This window comes from Helicoverpa armigera, chromosome 18 (genome assembly GCF_030705265.1).
Source record: "Helicoverpa armigera isolate CAAS_96S chromosome 18, ASM3070526v1, whole genome shotgun sequence".
In the NCBI taxonomy this organism is placed as follows: domain Eukaryota; kingdom Metazoa; phylum Arthropoda; class Insecta; order Lepidoptera; family Noctuidae; genus Helicoverpa; species Helicoverpa armigera.
The window spans coordinates 4052518-4068094 of NC_087137.1; the positions used below are offsets into that span (position 1 = coordinate 4052518).

A 15577-nucleotide genomic window follows, 5' to 3' on the forward strand; every position below is an offset into this window, starting at 1 on the left:
TACTACTGGATCCGAATGTACCTGTGTAAGAAATATTCTAAAAGAAAAAGAAAATAACTAGCGATAGATACTTTTCTCACCGTTAGTTCAAAATCATGACTTTTAGCCTATAACTGATGTTGTTATTATGAAAATTCTTGTTATGGATGCACAAAAAAGTTTATCAAACTTACCAATTTGTTGACAAGTACAATGAATTTTATCACACAAATATAAATTACATTTGTAAGTTCCTAATTGTAAGTTGTTTTTGTCTAATAAAGTGTTTTTTTTTTATATATAAAATGTTTGTAAATAACTAAAACCAAAAATAAAACGCTCGTTAACATTTTTATGGATTTATTAATCTTGACCATCCACGCATTCTCATTGTGATACGAAATTATATAAAATCAGAATGAACATAGTTGAATGCATCAATCTTCCACCACAACGTATTGATATAAAATAATAAGTAAAAGAGGTAACATTATGCGATAGGGTTTAGGGTAAACAGAGCCACTAGAGCTTATAAAAAAATGTCCTATAAAAAATATGGAAGACTCTTATAGAGACTTAAGGTTTGGGCTGATAGCGATTTCTGATAAAATTAACTTAGGATCAAAATTGAGATACAAGGATGTCGATTTTATGATATTTCGTACCTATCATAAGATCTGTTTACCTTAACACCGTAACCACATTGTTATCTGGAAGACTAAACAAAATATAAATCATATTTACATAATATTCTTAAAAACTTACAATGTCATCCCTTCTCCGATATTAACAAAAAACCTTAAAAATAACTAAAAATAAGTCCTAATATAAAAGAGGTATACTTGTAAGTACAGGATGCTCTTATTTTATGATCATTTAAATCACATTTTATTAACATTATATAAAATCAATTTATAGCAAAAGAGTACAATTCTTTATCAATAATATTAGCGGTAGAAAAATCTTATTTATAAATCACATCCAGTATATCTTAGATTATATCTTAGTTTGACTAAGTACCACAGGTGTTCGTACACAACTAATTCTTAAAGAAAATTACAAAAAAACATTATGTACATACATTAAGTACGAGATTACCAAATTGTGGTTTTTATCAATGATCAATTAAATATAAAAAAATGGTTTAGAAGCTGGAGTCATACTTGGAAGTTTTAAAATAGTCTTATGTCGGTTTTCAAACCATAATTTTGGGTCAAAACTACTATCCCTATAATAAGTACCTACCAAAGTTTTGAAGACTGTTACTGAAATGCACATTAGTCTTGAAAATATTATTCGTTTAACGTTATATAGAATCATAAATGCTTTATTCAATATTTAGTGATGTTTTCTGAAGAAGAAATACCGCCATGATACGTCCCTACAGCAGTTGAGCCCACTAGCTTGAGGTACTTATACGTTTGCATTCCGTTTATGTTATCTAGGTAGATATATAATCTATTAATGCAAACGTACTCGTAATATGTACCACCTAGACGGCACCTTTGCTAGTTATTGCTTTTGATAAGCACCATACCATCGCTATCTCAAAAGGTAACATAGTGTGCAGTTACAAAAATCTCAAACGTTAATTCTATAGCTATTCACCTTAAAACGTTGCAAGTGCAACCATCTACAATATTTTTTCTAAATGCTTGTTAGCAAGCTCATTTACTCGCAATAATTTTATAAGGCCCCGTAATTTCAGTTTAATATAAAAGGCAATACAGCAGTCCGTAGATGCATAAACACATGCGATGTTGAACACAGTCAGTGTCAAGATAACATATTATATACTTATATTGTACATGTAATGTAATATTAACTAACCGTATCTGCTAACCTGATATCGTTTAACAAAGAGGAACGAGAGGCTTGAACTTATATATCGCTGGTTAAAAATTAATACGATTTAATGGAAATAAATTATTGTAATAAATACATAAAATGCACTATAGGAGAACAAACCATAAGGTTATCCGAAATTCTTCAATTTAATTTCAGATCAAAACTGTCAAATGAACATAAAAATCTGTATTTTGTTTGGTTTATAGAACTTGTACTGAAAAGTCGTTAAGCCTCTCGCCTCCCAGGTAACTAGTTCTACAACAACATCCTTGGATGACGTCACACATGTCGGTCATGTCGCGCGGGGGGCAGCACTGTCATGGGACCCGCTCCAAGCTTCACGTCCAGTGAAGGTTTGCTGGACACCTTCTCGGCTACAGGCGCCGCGTGACCTGCAGCCGGTATTGGCACGGCGTCAGGAACTAATCCTCGGATCAAATCGGATATGCATGGCCATGGCACCAACCTGCAATTGTAGGGATTCGTTTATAGTTGACAAATCTAATTAGCGTATTAAATATTAAAATTAATAGAATGCCTAGATAACCAGAATAAAAATACTATTTATAGTAAGTGTAAAGTAACTGGGAATCTCAAATGACCGAGATTGTGGAGAACCTATCTATAGAAATAAAATAAAACAAATAAGTAGAGCTAGAACCGGAGCATGATGTAAAATTACATCACCCAGAAGAAACATCAGGTTACTACGACATCCTATCTCAGTTGGATCATAAAAGACTTTCAATTCTTGACTAGACTAGTTACATATATCGTATCATATATCATAGACAGGTGTTGTGTCATCTACCCACCACTTGAACGGCAGCAAGACACGGAAGTAGCCAGGAATGAGGGCGAAGGGCTCGTCGGTGCGGATAGCCAGCACCACGCGATCAGCCACGTCGTTCGAGTTCAGTTGGGGCACGAATCTGAAAATAAGAACAAAAATAATAAAGTTTGTGTTTCCTTGTATATACAAAGAACTAAGTTGTTACGTCCAACAAATGCAACATCTTGTTACAAAAGAGAATTCTGCCGTGTGTCAAAAACAAAATCTAAAAAACAATGTAATGAAACTAGAAAAAAGTATATTAAGACGGCTATAAATTAACAGCTTAAATATGTGTTTAGCTAATTACTGTTTGTAATGTTTAATAGACATGTATATGATATTGCGCTGAAATACGAATGCATAGCTGTTCATTACATATGTAAACAAGGACGTTTGACGGTTAATTTGCAATTTACTTAGCTCACACATTATTTTACAGATTAACCTTCACCGTTACAATATTTTTTATTTATCACGCCCTGTTCGTACATTAAGTATTTATTAAAGAATTACCTTGAGTTAACCTCCTCAAACATGCCAGTAGAACGAATAAAGTACGGGCATATAAGGGATGTTCGGACTCCTTTGATGCCTTGGGTTTCTAGCTCCAGCCTCAAGGCCTCATCAAAGCCACAGGCGGCCGCCTTCGAGGAACAGTAGTCCACCAGCTTGGCCACTCCGACGTGACCGGCCATCGAGGCGATGGTCACTATGTGTCCATCATTGTTCTCGATCATGGATGGCAAGAATGCTTTCACCGTCTGAAAAGAAGATACAAGGTTATTAAGGACTTGATCTAAAGAGTTCCGAAAAGAGTAGAGCCACAGATTGCTTAATAGTTAGTAGCGTTTGATTTCGTCACACGTCTTTCTTGAAGAAAGTAAACTATTACATACATAGTAACTTGGTGTGCCACAGGGCTCTCACTGAGTCCTTATTTTTCTTAACGATTACTAATAAAACGGGTATTAATCTGAACTACCCGAAATCAACAAGAAATTAATTTGCTAGTAGGTATACAAAAACGAATGTGTATCTTTGTGCGTAGGTGTAGGTACCTATTACCTTAGATAAGTTATTAATTTTATTATTTCAATATGAAATGTAGTATAACTGGTCGAAACATTACATCATTTGGAATTATAGGTGGAGTCAGTAGGCATAAATCTACGAATTTAAAATGAGGGTCATTGAATTCAAAGTTTTACTCAAAAGTTAATCGTCCTAACATCCATTATATACCTACCGCCGATTTTACAAGCAAAAAAGTTTCCACACCATTAATTCTTCGTCAGGCTTGAATTAATAGAAGACGGTTACAAAGTAGTAAGGTATAATTTATTATATTAGGACGTAATATATTCAAAATTATGGATAAATTCCTTTTTACGCCTGTCTTATCTATGAAATATTTATCCTGTTTTAGCTTTATGTTTCCCGGCGTAAACTGTTAGCGAACTAAAGTACATTAACATTGATTGTTAGTACTTAGGTGCTATTTCGTTAATTTTTAATGTCTATTAATTGATTTTAATAAACCAATCATTAAGCATCAATCAACAAAATAACGAGAGAAGGATGATATAAAAGCGGTACATGAAGGATTCTACAAGGGCGGTGTACCTACGTAACGTTGAGTGTTTGCGTCTTGAACTTAGCACTCTCGCCTTTTTTATCATTTTTTTTTTCATAAAAAAGTTTCTTATGTATGAGATAAAACCATTTAATTATACTTTTATTTCAATAAGTAAGTGCAATTACATGTTTAAATGGTTAATTGTGTTTTACCATCTTATGAGCATAGCATAACAAAAATTAGTAGGTAACAAGATTTTCGGACATAAACTGAATAAATACCTACTTATAATACAATGATTTACATATCGTATGCAAACATGAGAATTTCAAGTGAATGATGAGTGATGACATGGGAATTTCTGGCTAGACTGCAGTAAGTTCATTGAGTTTTTAAAATGATTTTATTTAAATATTTAAAAAATCTGACAAATATTATGCTTACCCAGAAATGGGCTAAGATGTTGACATCGAAGGTCCTCTGGATGAGGTGGTCGGGCGTGTCGAGTAGATACCTCCCGGAGACTACACCAGCATTGTTGATCAGCAGATTTACCTGGAAATACAATTATCTAATTGAGTATAGTATTCAATATATTGAACTACACATCTTTAGATAGAAGTAGGTACGTAACTCTTAGGACTACGTATTGTTCAATGAAAGTTAATTTAGACTCTTGATAAAGCAACAAAGATTCTTAATAGCAAAACCATACATAGTTAGTATCAAAGTGAGGAAAATCAGAATCAGAAATATTGACTTGTTAAAGATAGATCCTGTATCCATTAGATTGATTTGATTTAGTCTTAGCCCCTACTCTTCAGTAAGTAGATTGACCGCGTACTGCATTTTAGTTGAAACTATTAAACTATTTGATTCAATTACTTCCACTTTAGTTATAATTAAATTTCCTATGCTTATACTGATTATACAGGAGCCTAGATAAGCGGCGGAATTTTCCTAAGGTAAATATGTATAGTTACTGAGTCCTAATTATAGTGCAAGCTTTCCTTCGCAATCTCCTTGCGTTAGACATGCTGACATATTTTTCACTATGTCTCAACTTCCCGACTGCCTCAAGCTCAAGATAAGTTATATCCGTCATCTGAGAGCCTTATCTGAATATTGTATGCGGTATCTTATCCTGATAGTATTTGGTGTGCATACTAACGTCATCATTATACCTGGTACGTAAATAATACATGATTTCTCTCTCTTGAATAATTTTGTATGTATTTTCATTTGAAAGGCATTTTAAAATCAGTAATAAATACTTTTCAACCTACCATAAATATTTACAATCAATAAGGAATATTTAAAAAGGCCGTCTTAAATTTCCTCTAAAAGTATTTGCATAAAGATAACATAAACGAGTGTTTATGTACCTTAGTATATACTGTCGGATAAATGTTAATTATGGTTAGCAATGCAAGGTTTTTTGAAAGTGAACACCAGTTTTTAGAAAACAATGGTTTACCATACAATCAAACAATGGTGGACAATGACTAGGTAGGTACATTTTAAACTGTTATGTTAATGTTCCCCTGTAGGATTACAATTGAATTAGCCAGCGTTTACTGGCTATTTATTAATTGACCATATAAGGTTTGAAAAATTTGCTCTGCTCTACGTACCTTGCCGACTTCTTCTTCGACTTTCTTAGCGACCCTGTAGATGTCTTCTCGGCTGGCCAGGTCCACCACATACCCGGAGCATTTTCCGCCGATGCCTTTCACCAGCTTCACCGTGTCTTCCAATCCTGAAACAAACAAATCAACAGTTATCAATTTTGTAGCCTTGACCTGCTTAGCTATGTACTTAAATTATTATTGTTTCACGTTTTAGAATGTCATTGACGTTTTTGCATGATAAATGCAGATTACAATGGTCGGTCAAAGACTTCGTTTTAATGTTTATGTTATTCGAGAATTCAATTAATATTTCTCACATCATTTAACTTATTTTTGAAATAAATAATACTGGATACATGTTATTATTATTTTTCATTTGCGACTAATTGAAGATCCTGTCCCTAATGACTGCGTAGGTTCGATGACCTTTTGAGCTTGAACTTTTTGACATTCAAAAGTACAGAGGCGCGCAAAACTGACAGCGGCTGAACAAAGAATTCCGGTTCTTTGATAAGGCGCGACTTTTGTCATTTTGTACCCAAGTTCATTACTTTCATTATATTCTCACTTGTGTAACTGAGTGTATGTTAAAGTATACTTTCTATAATGAAGTTGATGGCGAAGCCCATTACCCAGCCAGTGAGTCCGTTATAAGCATTTTTTGTAAATTTCGTCGAGTGCCCGTAGAAAGTAACGGGTCGATGTGATACGAAACAAAAGTTTTTTTAAACGTGTGAGTGCTAATAAGAGCCGCTTATTGATGTTGAATAATTATTTAATTGCACACGGAAAGAAAAAATAAACGCTATATCTGACTTCGATACCATCAAAAGTGTCGAAGTTTTTATTCTCAATCATTAATTGGTAATCTGATATCACAAGCAATTTTGTTGATACCTGCTGAAGGAATAAGTGATCGATAAAGCTTGATATGATCGAAAAACTTTCACCCAGTTGTAAATAAAATAATATTGTTAAGTAATAGGCTTACAACTAAAACAACAAGTGGGGTTAATAGATAAATTATTGCGATACTTGCATAAATTCCATCTTTATCTCAAATCTATGTTGCTAACGTATAAAAATCTGAAAACAGCGAATAACTTTCTATCTCTCTTGTAACAGTAAAAATAACCGTCCTACTTAATACTGGCTAATCAGATTAAAGTGTTGTAGTACACCAAATCTCGTGCGTTTGTGTGGTGTTATCAAACATGTGTGCTTAGCTCATGCATGAAGTCCGGAAGCGAAGTGACGCGTGTGCGCGAGCGCAGCGGTTCCATTATGAAGCGCGTGCGCGGGAATTGCTCTTTCAGCTGTACAGGTGCACAGAATAAAAGGTAACTTTATTTTTCGCGACACCTAATTCAGCCATCTTCAGTCTTGTTTTGAGCAAGACTAATTAAGATCAGATAATACGCAGCTGATCTTAATGTACTAAAGCTTAAGGGCAAATCTTTTGGTAGGTTTGCGTGCGGCCTATTATAAACAAGTGCTCTTGGCCGAATAGTCTTGAAACATGCGCCTGATTCAATTGATCGAACACGAGGTTTGTTGCACAACGCAAGAATCCGGCTCACCTTGACAGTTTCATGTAATTCGGCCCATAATTCGGCTGCTGATTGCGTCTAACGCTTGAGGTGTTCATTGTTTTGTTTTTATATTAAAATTAGAATAACAATCTCTTTACGTGTTTGGTAAGCCTCTATTTCAGTTTTGTTGTTGATCACAAAAGAAGTTCTCGAGTTTCAAATCAAAATGTATGAAATCCTAAACCTTAATTTAGTACCTACTTGTGCGTTGGTCAATAGAGCACTTAAAAATGTAAAATCTTGCAGGTTTTGGGCAATTCGTCGAACAACGACCTTTAAAAAATATTCACATCTACAACATTGCAATATTTTTACATATAATTTGCATGCTTTTAATTTTTTACCGTTTTAATAACTTGGTCATATAATTTCACTGAAAGTGTTTGTTTACAAGCACTATGTAATTCAGATTTTTTTGTTACAGTTTTGGTGTATGTACTTGGTTAAATTGGAAGCCAAACTTAGGATAATGAATTATGAGCAATGGTGGAATACATAAGGCCATTCTAAGAATAATATAACCTGTCCTCTCCAATCGGGCTATGAGAGTGAAGGATTAGTGAGTGCACCTATGTGTGCGCAAAAGCTTGTGCTCTTTAACAATGTCCTGCGCAGCTGGCTGATTTTCTTACATGAGAACAGTCGCCGTGGCCGACAACCGGCTAGGTCGCCATTAATATAACCTCTATAGAAAGAAGTATCTGTAGTCCAACCGCAGAGCAATCATGCACGAAGACAAGCAATCTAAAGCGTTATTTTCTCGAACATAATGACGACACGTCCATAGGGCTGCCATAGACTACTTAAAAAAAAACTAATCAGCATCAGACCATTGACCTCGCAATACTGACCGAGTTTTTAAACTAGACAGAGAAACACGTGTTTAAAGGCATGAATAAAAATGAAGTAATTACGAAAATCGTATTTTGATTTGATAGCCAAGGTCCTTGTTATTAAAAATGCATTTTGTAAGCGAAAGGCTTTTGTTTCGTAACTTGGGCGGCTGAATAGCGAATTTAAGCAAATATATAGAATTCTAATTCCTTTCATATACTTACATATATCCGATGGAATGTAGGTTTTCTGCGAATCCAACAGCGGGTACTGCCAATAGCCAGAAACCTTGTACCAGTAAGATATTCCCAGGCAATTTTACCAACACCATGGCACATAGTTCAAGACATATCCTTAGGCGACAAAGCGGCAATAGTCTCGTGAGAAATCTCCTAACATAAATAACGTCTTTCAGTCGAAGCTGGCAACCCTGCGCTAATAATGATGGCAATTACTAAGCGTTATCTGCGATAGACTCATGCGCATAGCGGTGATATTACAAATGGAGATCGATGGTGCCTTTGATAGACCACTGAGATTAACGAACACTTTATGAATTTTAGTCATTAGCTCGGATGGGAGCTCCTTTGATGGGGAAAGCCGGCATTTCTTTCTAACTTTGGTATAAACGGTATTCGTGTATTTTCTAAAATTTTACCTAATAACTTTTACCTTGGCCTGCAGGCTGTCATATATATTTTAATTAGAACCATATTTTTTATGAACCGAGCAATAGTTATTTGTTATACAAGAGTGCAAAGTTGCTTTTTAACCGCGGGCTCAATTTATCAAAAGAGCACAAGGTGAAAAATCTTTGCACTCGAGTGCAACACGTAACTTTTCATCCCACCTCATCGAGGAAATTTAAAAACAAAATGGCGCGCACATATGAGTATCAAATTAAAAAGAAGTACCTATTAAAGTTCATTTATTTGAAAACTCAGTTTTAAATTAAACGAGGTCAAAAATCTATGTAAAAACAAGAATAAAAATTACTTAATTAATTGAATAATTATTTTAATCAGTATTTTATTTGTTGAATATGTATTTGTTTGAAAAGTCTTATCAAGATTGTCACAAAAGATAGTATTGCACTATGTTCTAAATTCAAATCACTTTGCCGCTCTAGAGGATAAAAACGGCTTTTGCGCTCAGATATCAAAGGGTAAAAATACTCTTTCCGAGATGGTGGGATGAAAAAAATATTAATATTTGTTGATGCATCATTAAAATGTAAGACAATGTACAATAAGTACATACTTATAAGGTGTACATGCAGATTTGATTCAATCTGTTTCTACCTCTTGCTTATCAAATAAAAAGTATACCTTCATCAAATATTCTGCAATAAAGACATGTATGACCATAACCGGATTAGTCCTTAAGGTTTCAAAAAAGAAAATCTGAACCAAAATATTAATTAACGTAATCATTTTAAGCCTTTTCTGAACATAGATGACCAGAGTTCCTTGACATCTTCGTATTTGAATATACCTAATTATTCTGGTGCAGTTCATGTAGGTAAGTAATCTAAAGGTAGGTCTTTTACTTACAATTAAAGTACTTATTAAGGTAGCTAGAGAACGAAAATATAGTTTTCTCATAAACATTAACATGAAAATACAAGTGTCATCTTTTACACAAATCATATGTTTGCAAGTAAAGTTGTCTACAGTTGACAATGTGTATGTTAAAACCTGGCATTGACTAAACAGTATGACAGCACTTTCATAATACACTCTACATATTTATTGTTTACAGGAGGGGCCGTGGAAAGTTAACACACTGTTTCTAAAGTGTGGGTCATTTTGAAACATTTTCTAAAATTATGAATAAAGCAGAGGATTCATTTGTTTTTGTTATATATATATATATAACAAAAACATATACATATACCTATAGCCTTCCATCTATCTCTATAGGTTGCTTTAGTCTGCGAGGAAGCTATCATAATAAAGGATAATCAAATTGTTTGTGAGGGTATTCATTTACCACTACAATCCCACATTTGATGCTAAGGAATGTACGTTGGCCATGTTGGCATGTTTTGAGGGTTCAGGCCGTTGCAGACTAGTCGACTTATGCCTTAAATGCACTGGAACATTTTTATAATGAGTTAATTTTACAAACGAGCGTCCCTGACACAGTGCTTTGTTTTTGGGTTAACAAAAGTATTGTATTTGGTAACGACCACTTAATTAAGCTAGGTTGTTGAAGAAGATATGACTTATTATTACGAACATGGTTTATGCAGTAAATGCAATTATTTTTAAGCGGTTTCTCAACCTTTTCAGAATTCAGCATGTCGGAGTAGACACGAGGTTAAATGAATGCTTTTATTAAAGATGAAGCAATTTTGAGGCAATAATGTACGGCGAAGATATCCTAATTAATTTTGATTCGAAACGAATGAAACCGCACGTGATTTGAGATTGGACGTGCAAAATAATTTTTAGTAAAGTTAGTCTTCCAAACAAACAAAGTCATAAAACCCAGCAATACAGCAATCCTAGCTTTTATTCTAGTAAGTATCTTAGGTACGTTTATTAAGAAGATTTCGCACAATCCCTTAATGAGAATTTAGCGAGAAATGGCATAAAACGAACGATGGCGTTTTGTTCATATAACGTACCTATATTTATGTCTGTTTCAAATGAAAAGCAATTACTTTCATACACATATTTACGCATTATTTCAGCGCAGTAAACAATATAAGGTCGTAAAAGTATAGCCTATATGTTTATTTCAAGAGCTACGTCTTCATAGAACGTCTATATTGGGAGAGAAAGGTTCGCAAATATTTGTGACACTCATAACAAAATGTGAAAATATATTTTCTATGCACATGTGACTTAAACGGCTTCGGTCAAAGGCATATGAATTGATGTAAGTTGTGTTTACTTTGACAGAATATAAGTAGGTTGGTTATGGCAAAAGATAAAAATTTCATAAAAATTCTGTCAAGAAAATTGGATGTAAAAATTGATATACAAAAACAATGATATACAAATCAATGGATGTAAAGTATAATCTAAGTAATTTAACGATGTCGTACTTAGTTTATGTTGCGTTCTTGTGTCAAACAAAGTAGCTTCATATCTACATATTACAATTTAACAATTACTTAAGGAACATTAAAGAACGCTGTTTAAACTGTTTCAAGAATACAGTCTTATTAACGTCTGAATGCAGTGGTTAATGTTAGCTATTATCTGTTACGTAACTGTTGACTTAATTGATGTCATTATGATTATTACGAATCTAGTGTTCTAGGTAACAAAGCAGAATTATCCCTATTTATTGGCGCTTGAACAATGTTGTACAGACCTATGTACTTAATAAGTGTGCGAAAAATACAAGTAATAAACTATTTCATTTGGTGTGTACTTGGTTGAGGAGGTCAAAACGCTTCTTGTAAAGCACTGGTACTCAGCTGAATCCGGTTAGACTGGAAGCTGACCCCAACATGATTGGGAAAAGGCTCGGAGGATGATGATGATGATGATTTGGTGTGTACTTACTAAATAAATACGTACGGCTAAGATGTAAATTTTGCATGATTTAATTTATATTATGTCGTTAAAACCTGATCAATTTTACCATTTAGCCAATTGTCTCTGTAGAAAGTATCGTTTCAGCTATTTATAAAAGCCTTATGTCTTCTTTAATAGTGCTTATGCCCCAGCATAATCACTGCAGTAGAATTGATGCCGGCATAATAATGATAGTGTTGAACTCAGCCTTTGATATGTCGCGATTTCGATTCTTTTATTTTTTTAACTCTAATTTTTGTATGGTTTAAATTACGTAGTCTGGTTTAAAGTGTTTGTCCACTTGTGAGAATTGTGTTTGATATGCGTCAGCGATCTAGAAGATTTTTTTACGAGGGTGATTTTAGCATTTTGAAGTCTACAATTATAAATTGTATTTTAAACATTAAAATGAATTGAATCTTGTAATTTGCCATGAACCCTATTTTAAACCACGCGCAAAATGTGTAATAAATAACTGTTAATTCGCGTTTATTAATATATACTTAGTGATGTAATGGGAAGTCGATACGTGGTATTATGATTCGAATGAATCGGGTCACGATTGGTTTGCTCTCGACTGACGTAACCAAAACTTTCTTTATGAACATGAGAAACGCTTGTTCATCAATTTCCGTCAGTGTATGAATAAGCGAGTTGTTTCTCGAAGAGATTTATTACAATAAACAATAAAATGTTATAAAAATAGATAGAATTAATTTTAATATTTACATTATGGATGGACTACATAATACTTGCAAAAAAAATATTTCAAAATTATTTATTTCTGATCTTCTACTAAATTATTTAGTTACGCACAAAAACGTTAGACTACCTACCTTTGATTTGATATGAAAAATATAATAATAGGTATGTTTTTTCAGTACTTAGTTCCACCAAAGTGAACAAACGGTCTAAATTCTAGTAGGAATGATAACACAAAATGTTTGACATTCACGTTTTACAATGTTTAAAAACAATGTCATGCGGGCAGAACAATAGCCTAAGAACCTGATTGTCAACATTAGTGACATGTCACTATGTCTGAGTCTACAACACAATACGATTATAAACATAACAAAACACACCTGTCCTGGCTTATACTACAACAACATACATATCATAATTTTAATCCTAATTAGCTGTACAAACCTTTGGCACAAATTCCTTTGGCTTCTAGGTATGTAAATCATTCACGACAATTTTTCAACGATTAAAAAAGAAATGGAGGAGCCATGCAACCTGATCAGGTACTAAGGGTTTTTTGGAAATGTAACACTATCTTAATTTAAAGATACGTACTTATCTAAAAGATTACATAATTTGCCAATTAATATCACTTACTATTATAGCCATAGGTAAAAGTAAGGTTTGTGCGACTGTGCGTTCTCACAGAGAGGGTTCACCAGGTTGCATGACGTCAACAGTGGAAGGTTATTGCTCTTTGGTTTTTTATAGAATAAAAAATACGTAGGCACAAAATGTAACGAAATGTACAAAATATTTTTCTATGTATACTGAACATAATGTACAAAAAGTTCACATTATATGAAATAGTTACTTACAAATAAAAAGGTTTTTCAACGGTGAAATCTTAAAGTATAAAATCCAGATTAATTGTAATTGTTGTAATTATAAAAAAGGTCTACCTACAAAATGCGTGGGAAAACTGTAAAATAATACCACACACGTCATAGCAATAATTAGTTCCACCTAGATAAGTCTATGCTTTCACGGATAACGAATTTAGAACCGCTATATAAATTGGTAGTTTTACATTCTTCACGTTCTATTAATTTCAATAATCTAGGCTTTTAAATAAAAAGTCTCGTTATAAACTCTACATCAATAAAATAACATTTGATGGTTCCAATTTTATTTTTACATCAAATACCGTCGTCGTCTACCTACAGACCTATAAAAACCATAGATAGAACCAGTCATTTGAAACATAATGTTGACTCGTAAAGTCGATCTATCAGCCTCATCAGTTTCTCGATAGTAATAGCGAAGTGGCTTGCCTTGTCACACAATAAATGATACTGGTTGCCCTGCATCCATCGGCTGAATGGTACCTACTTACATATCATGAAGGCTCTATTACACCCGTCATTAAACCTCTAACCTTAATCGTCCACAGATATCAGAAGGTGTCCTAGATAACCTAGACGAGTTGCCTAGTTATCCTAAATACTTAATAACTATACTTAATTACTAAATAATATATTTTATATCTTACTAATTAGGTACTGGACTATTATCCTAATTGGTCATCAATTTGAGCTCATGCCAAAATCTTAATCGATTTTAAATTGTTGTAGTCAAGATTGTATAAAAATAGGTTGAATCGATTGATTCATTACGGAGGATTTTCCTTAACATTTACCGAGTCTAGAAAACGCAATAAGCAGTACTTGTTGCATAGTAAGTAATTGATGTTACATTAAGCATCATTATACAATAGGGTTATGCCATGCAATCGAGTGTTGGGATTTTCATTAAAAAAATAACAATAGTGGCATATTTATTAATTGTCAAAAATCGAAGAAAATAATATTAATTTCTTACAGTAAACTATTTTCTGAATAAATTCTAACGATAACTTTAATTTAAATTTGCGCCGAGCCCAAAAGAAGAGCGATCGAACGATTTAAAATCTCGATTTTTTAGAACCGTCACTTTGTCAAGTTCTAAAAGGGCTCTTCTACAACCGATCATTATAACAAGTTACCTCATGTTTCTTGGGTCAGGGTCTAATCTCGAGTGCTCGCATATCAGTGTCCACCGAATGTATTGTAGTTGGCAAGAGCAACGAACAAATAAAATGTAAGGTCTCACCGCTCCATTGCCGACTCTCTTACATTTAAGAACCATTTTTAACGTAACTTCTAACAGACCATGAAGAACTGAACTTAACTGTTAAACGGAACAAGTATTTTTTAAATCTATCGACGTTATCAAACAAGTTTACTCAGTTTAAGTAACCTGCTATGGGACTTTGCTTATGTGTTTAAGTTTTTATTTCATTTTGGGTCATTAATTCTTCAGCCTAAGCTGTGAGCTGGCAAAATAAATGAGCTTGTATCAAAGAGATTAGTATAAGTAATGTATTACTAAGTTGAAATTGCACTAAGCGTCTGCGAGATCTGCTCGGGACTGATACTTCAATCTGTAACTAAGTATTTCTATCATATCGTAAAACGTACATTACTCTAAGAATTATCTATTTTCGTATCGTCTGTTTCTACATCATTGCTAGTTTTAGCGTTGTCGTTAATTTAGTACTTTCTATACTAGAGTACATACTAGATATCCCCTTGTTTTATAAATAGTCCATGAATGTGAGTAAATATTTATTATACTCTTGAAGTCCAAGAAAATCTGTTATTATGAAAACATCGATTAGATTTTATCGATTGTAAGTGATAGGTAGGTACAGCAAAATGTGATCAGAACGTATGTTTATGCTAATTCTGAGCTCGAACCATCCTGTAGAATTAATAAGAAAGATAGCGACAGCAGCTAGCCAACATGTACTTTTTAATTTTCACAAATAAGTTAAAGATTTCGAAACCTTGTTAAATCTTTGTAACATTCGATCAGATTTAAAGAAATTAATCCCCAAATAATGTATGTTTAAATAATTAAGAGACACCAATCAACAAGGCTAATTATATTAAAAAAATAATAATAATATTAGTTTGCCTACCCAATGTGTGCTCTATCAGGTCTTTCCACTGATTACCTGCTAT

At 33.5% G+C, this 15577-nt stretch overlaps 1 protein-coding gene across 2 annotated transcripts in view; it reads right to left on the reverse strand.

Moving 5' to 3' along the window:
- Nucleotides 1-322: 322 nt before the first annotated feature.
- Nucleotides 323-15577, reverse strand: part of LOC110382232 (estradiol 17-beta-dehydrogenase 11) — a 34580-nt gene continuing 19325 nt past the window's right edge. For both annotated transcript variants that reach the window (XM_049847465.2, XM_064039158.1), the window contains exons 3-7: nucleotides 5873-5997; nucleotides 4683-4793; nucleotides 3176-3423; nucleotides 2643-2759; nucleotides 323-2293 (exon numbers count right to left, since the gene is read on the reverse strand). In XM_049847465.2, the coding sequence (XP_049703422.2) occupies nucleotides 2107-2293; nucleotides 2643-2759; nucleotides 3176-3423; nucleotides 4683-4793; nucleotides 5873-5997 (788 nt within the window). In that variant the 3' untranslated portion in view covers nucleotides 323-2106. The remainder of the gene's footprint in view (nucleotides 2294-2642; nucleotides 2760-3175; nucleotides 3424-4682; nucleotides 4794-5872; nucleotides 5998-15577) is intronic.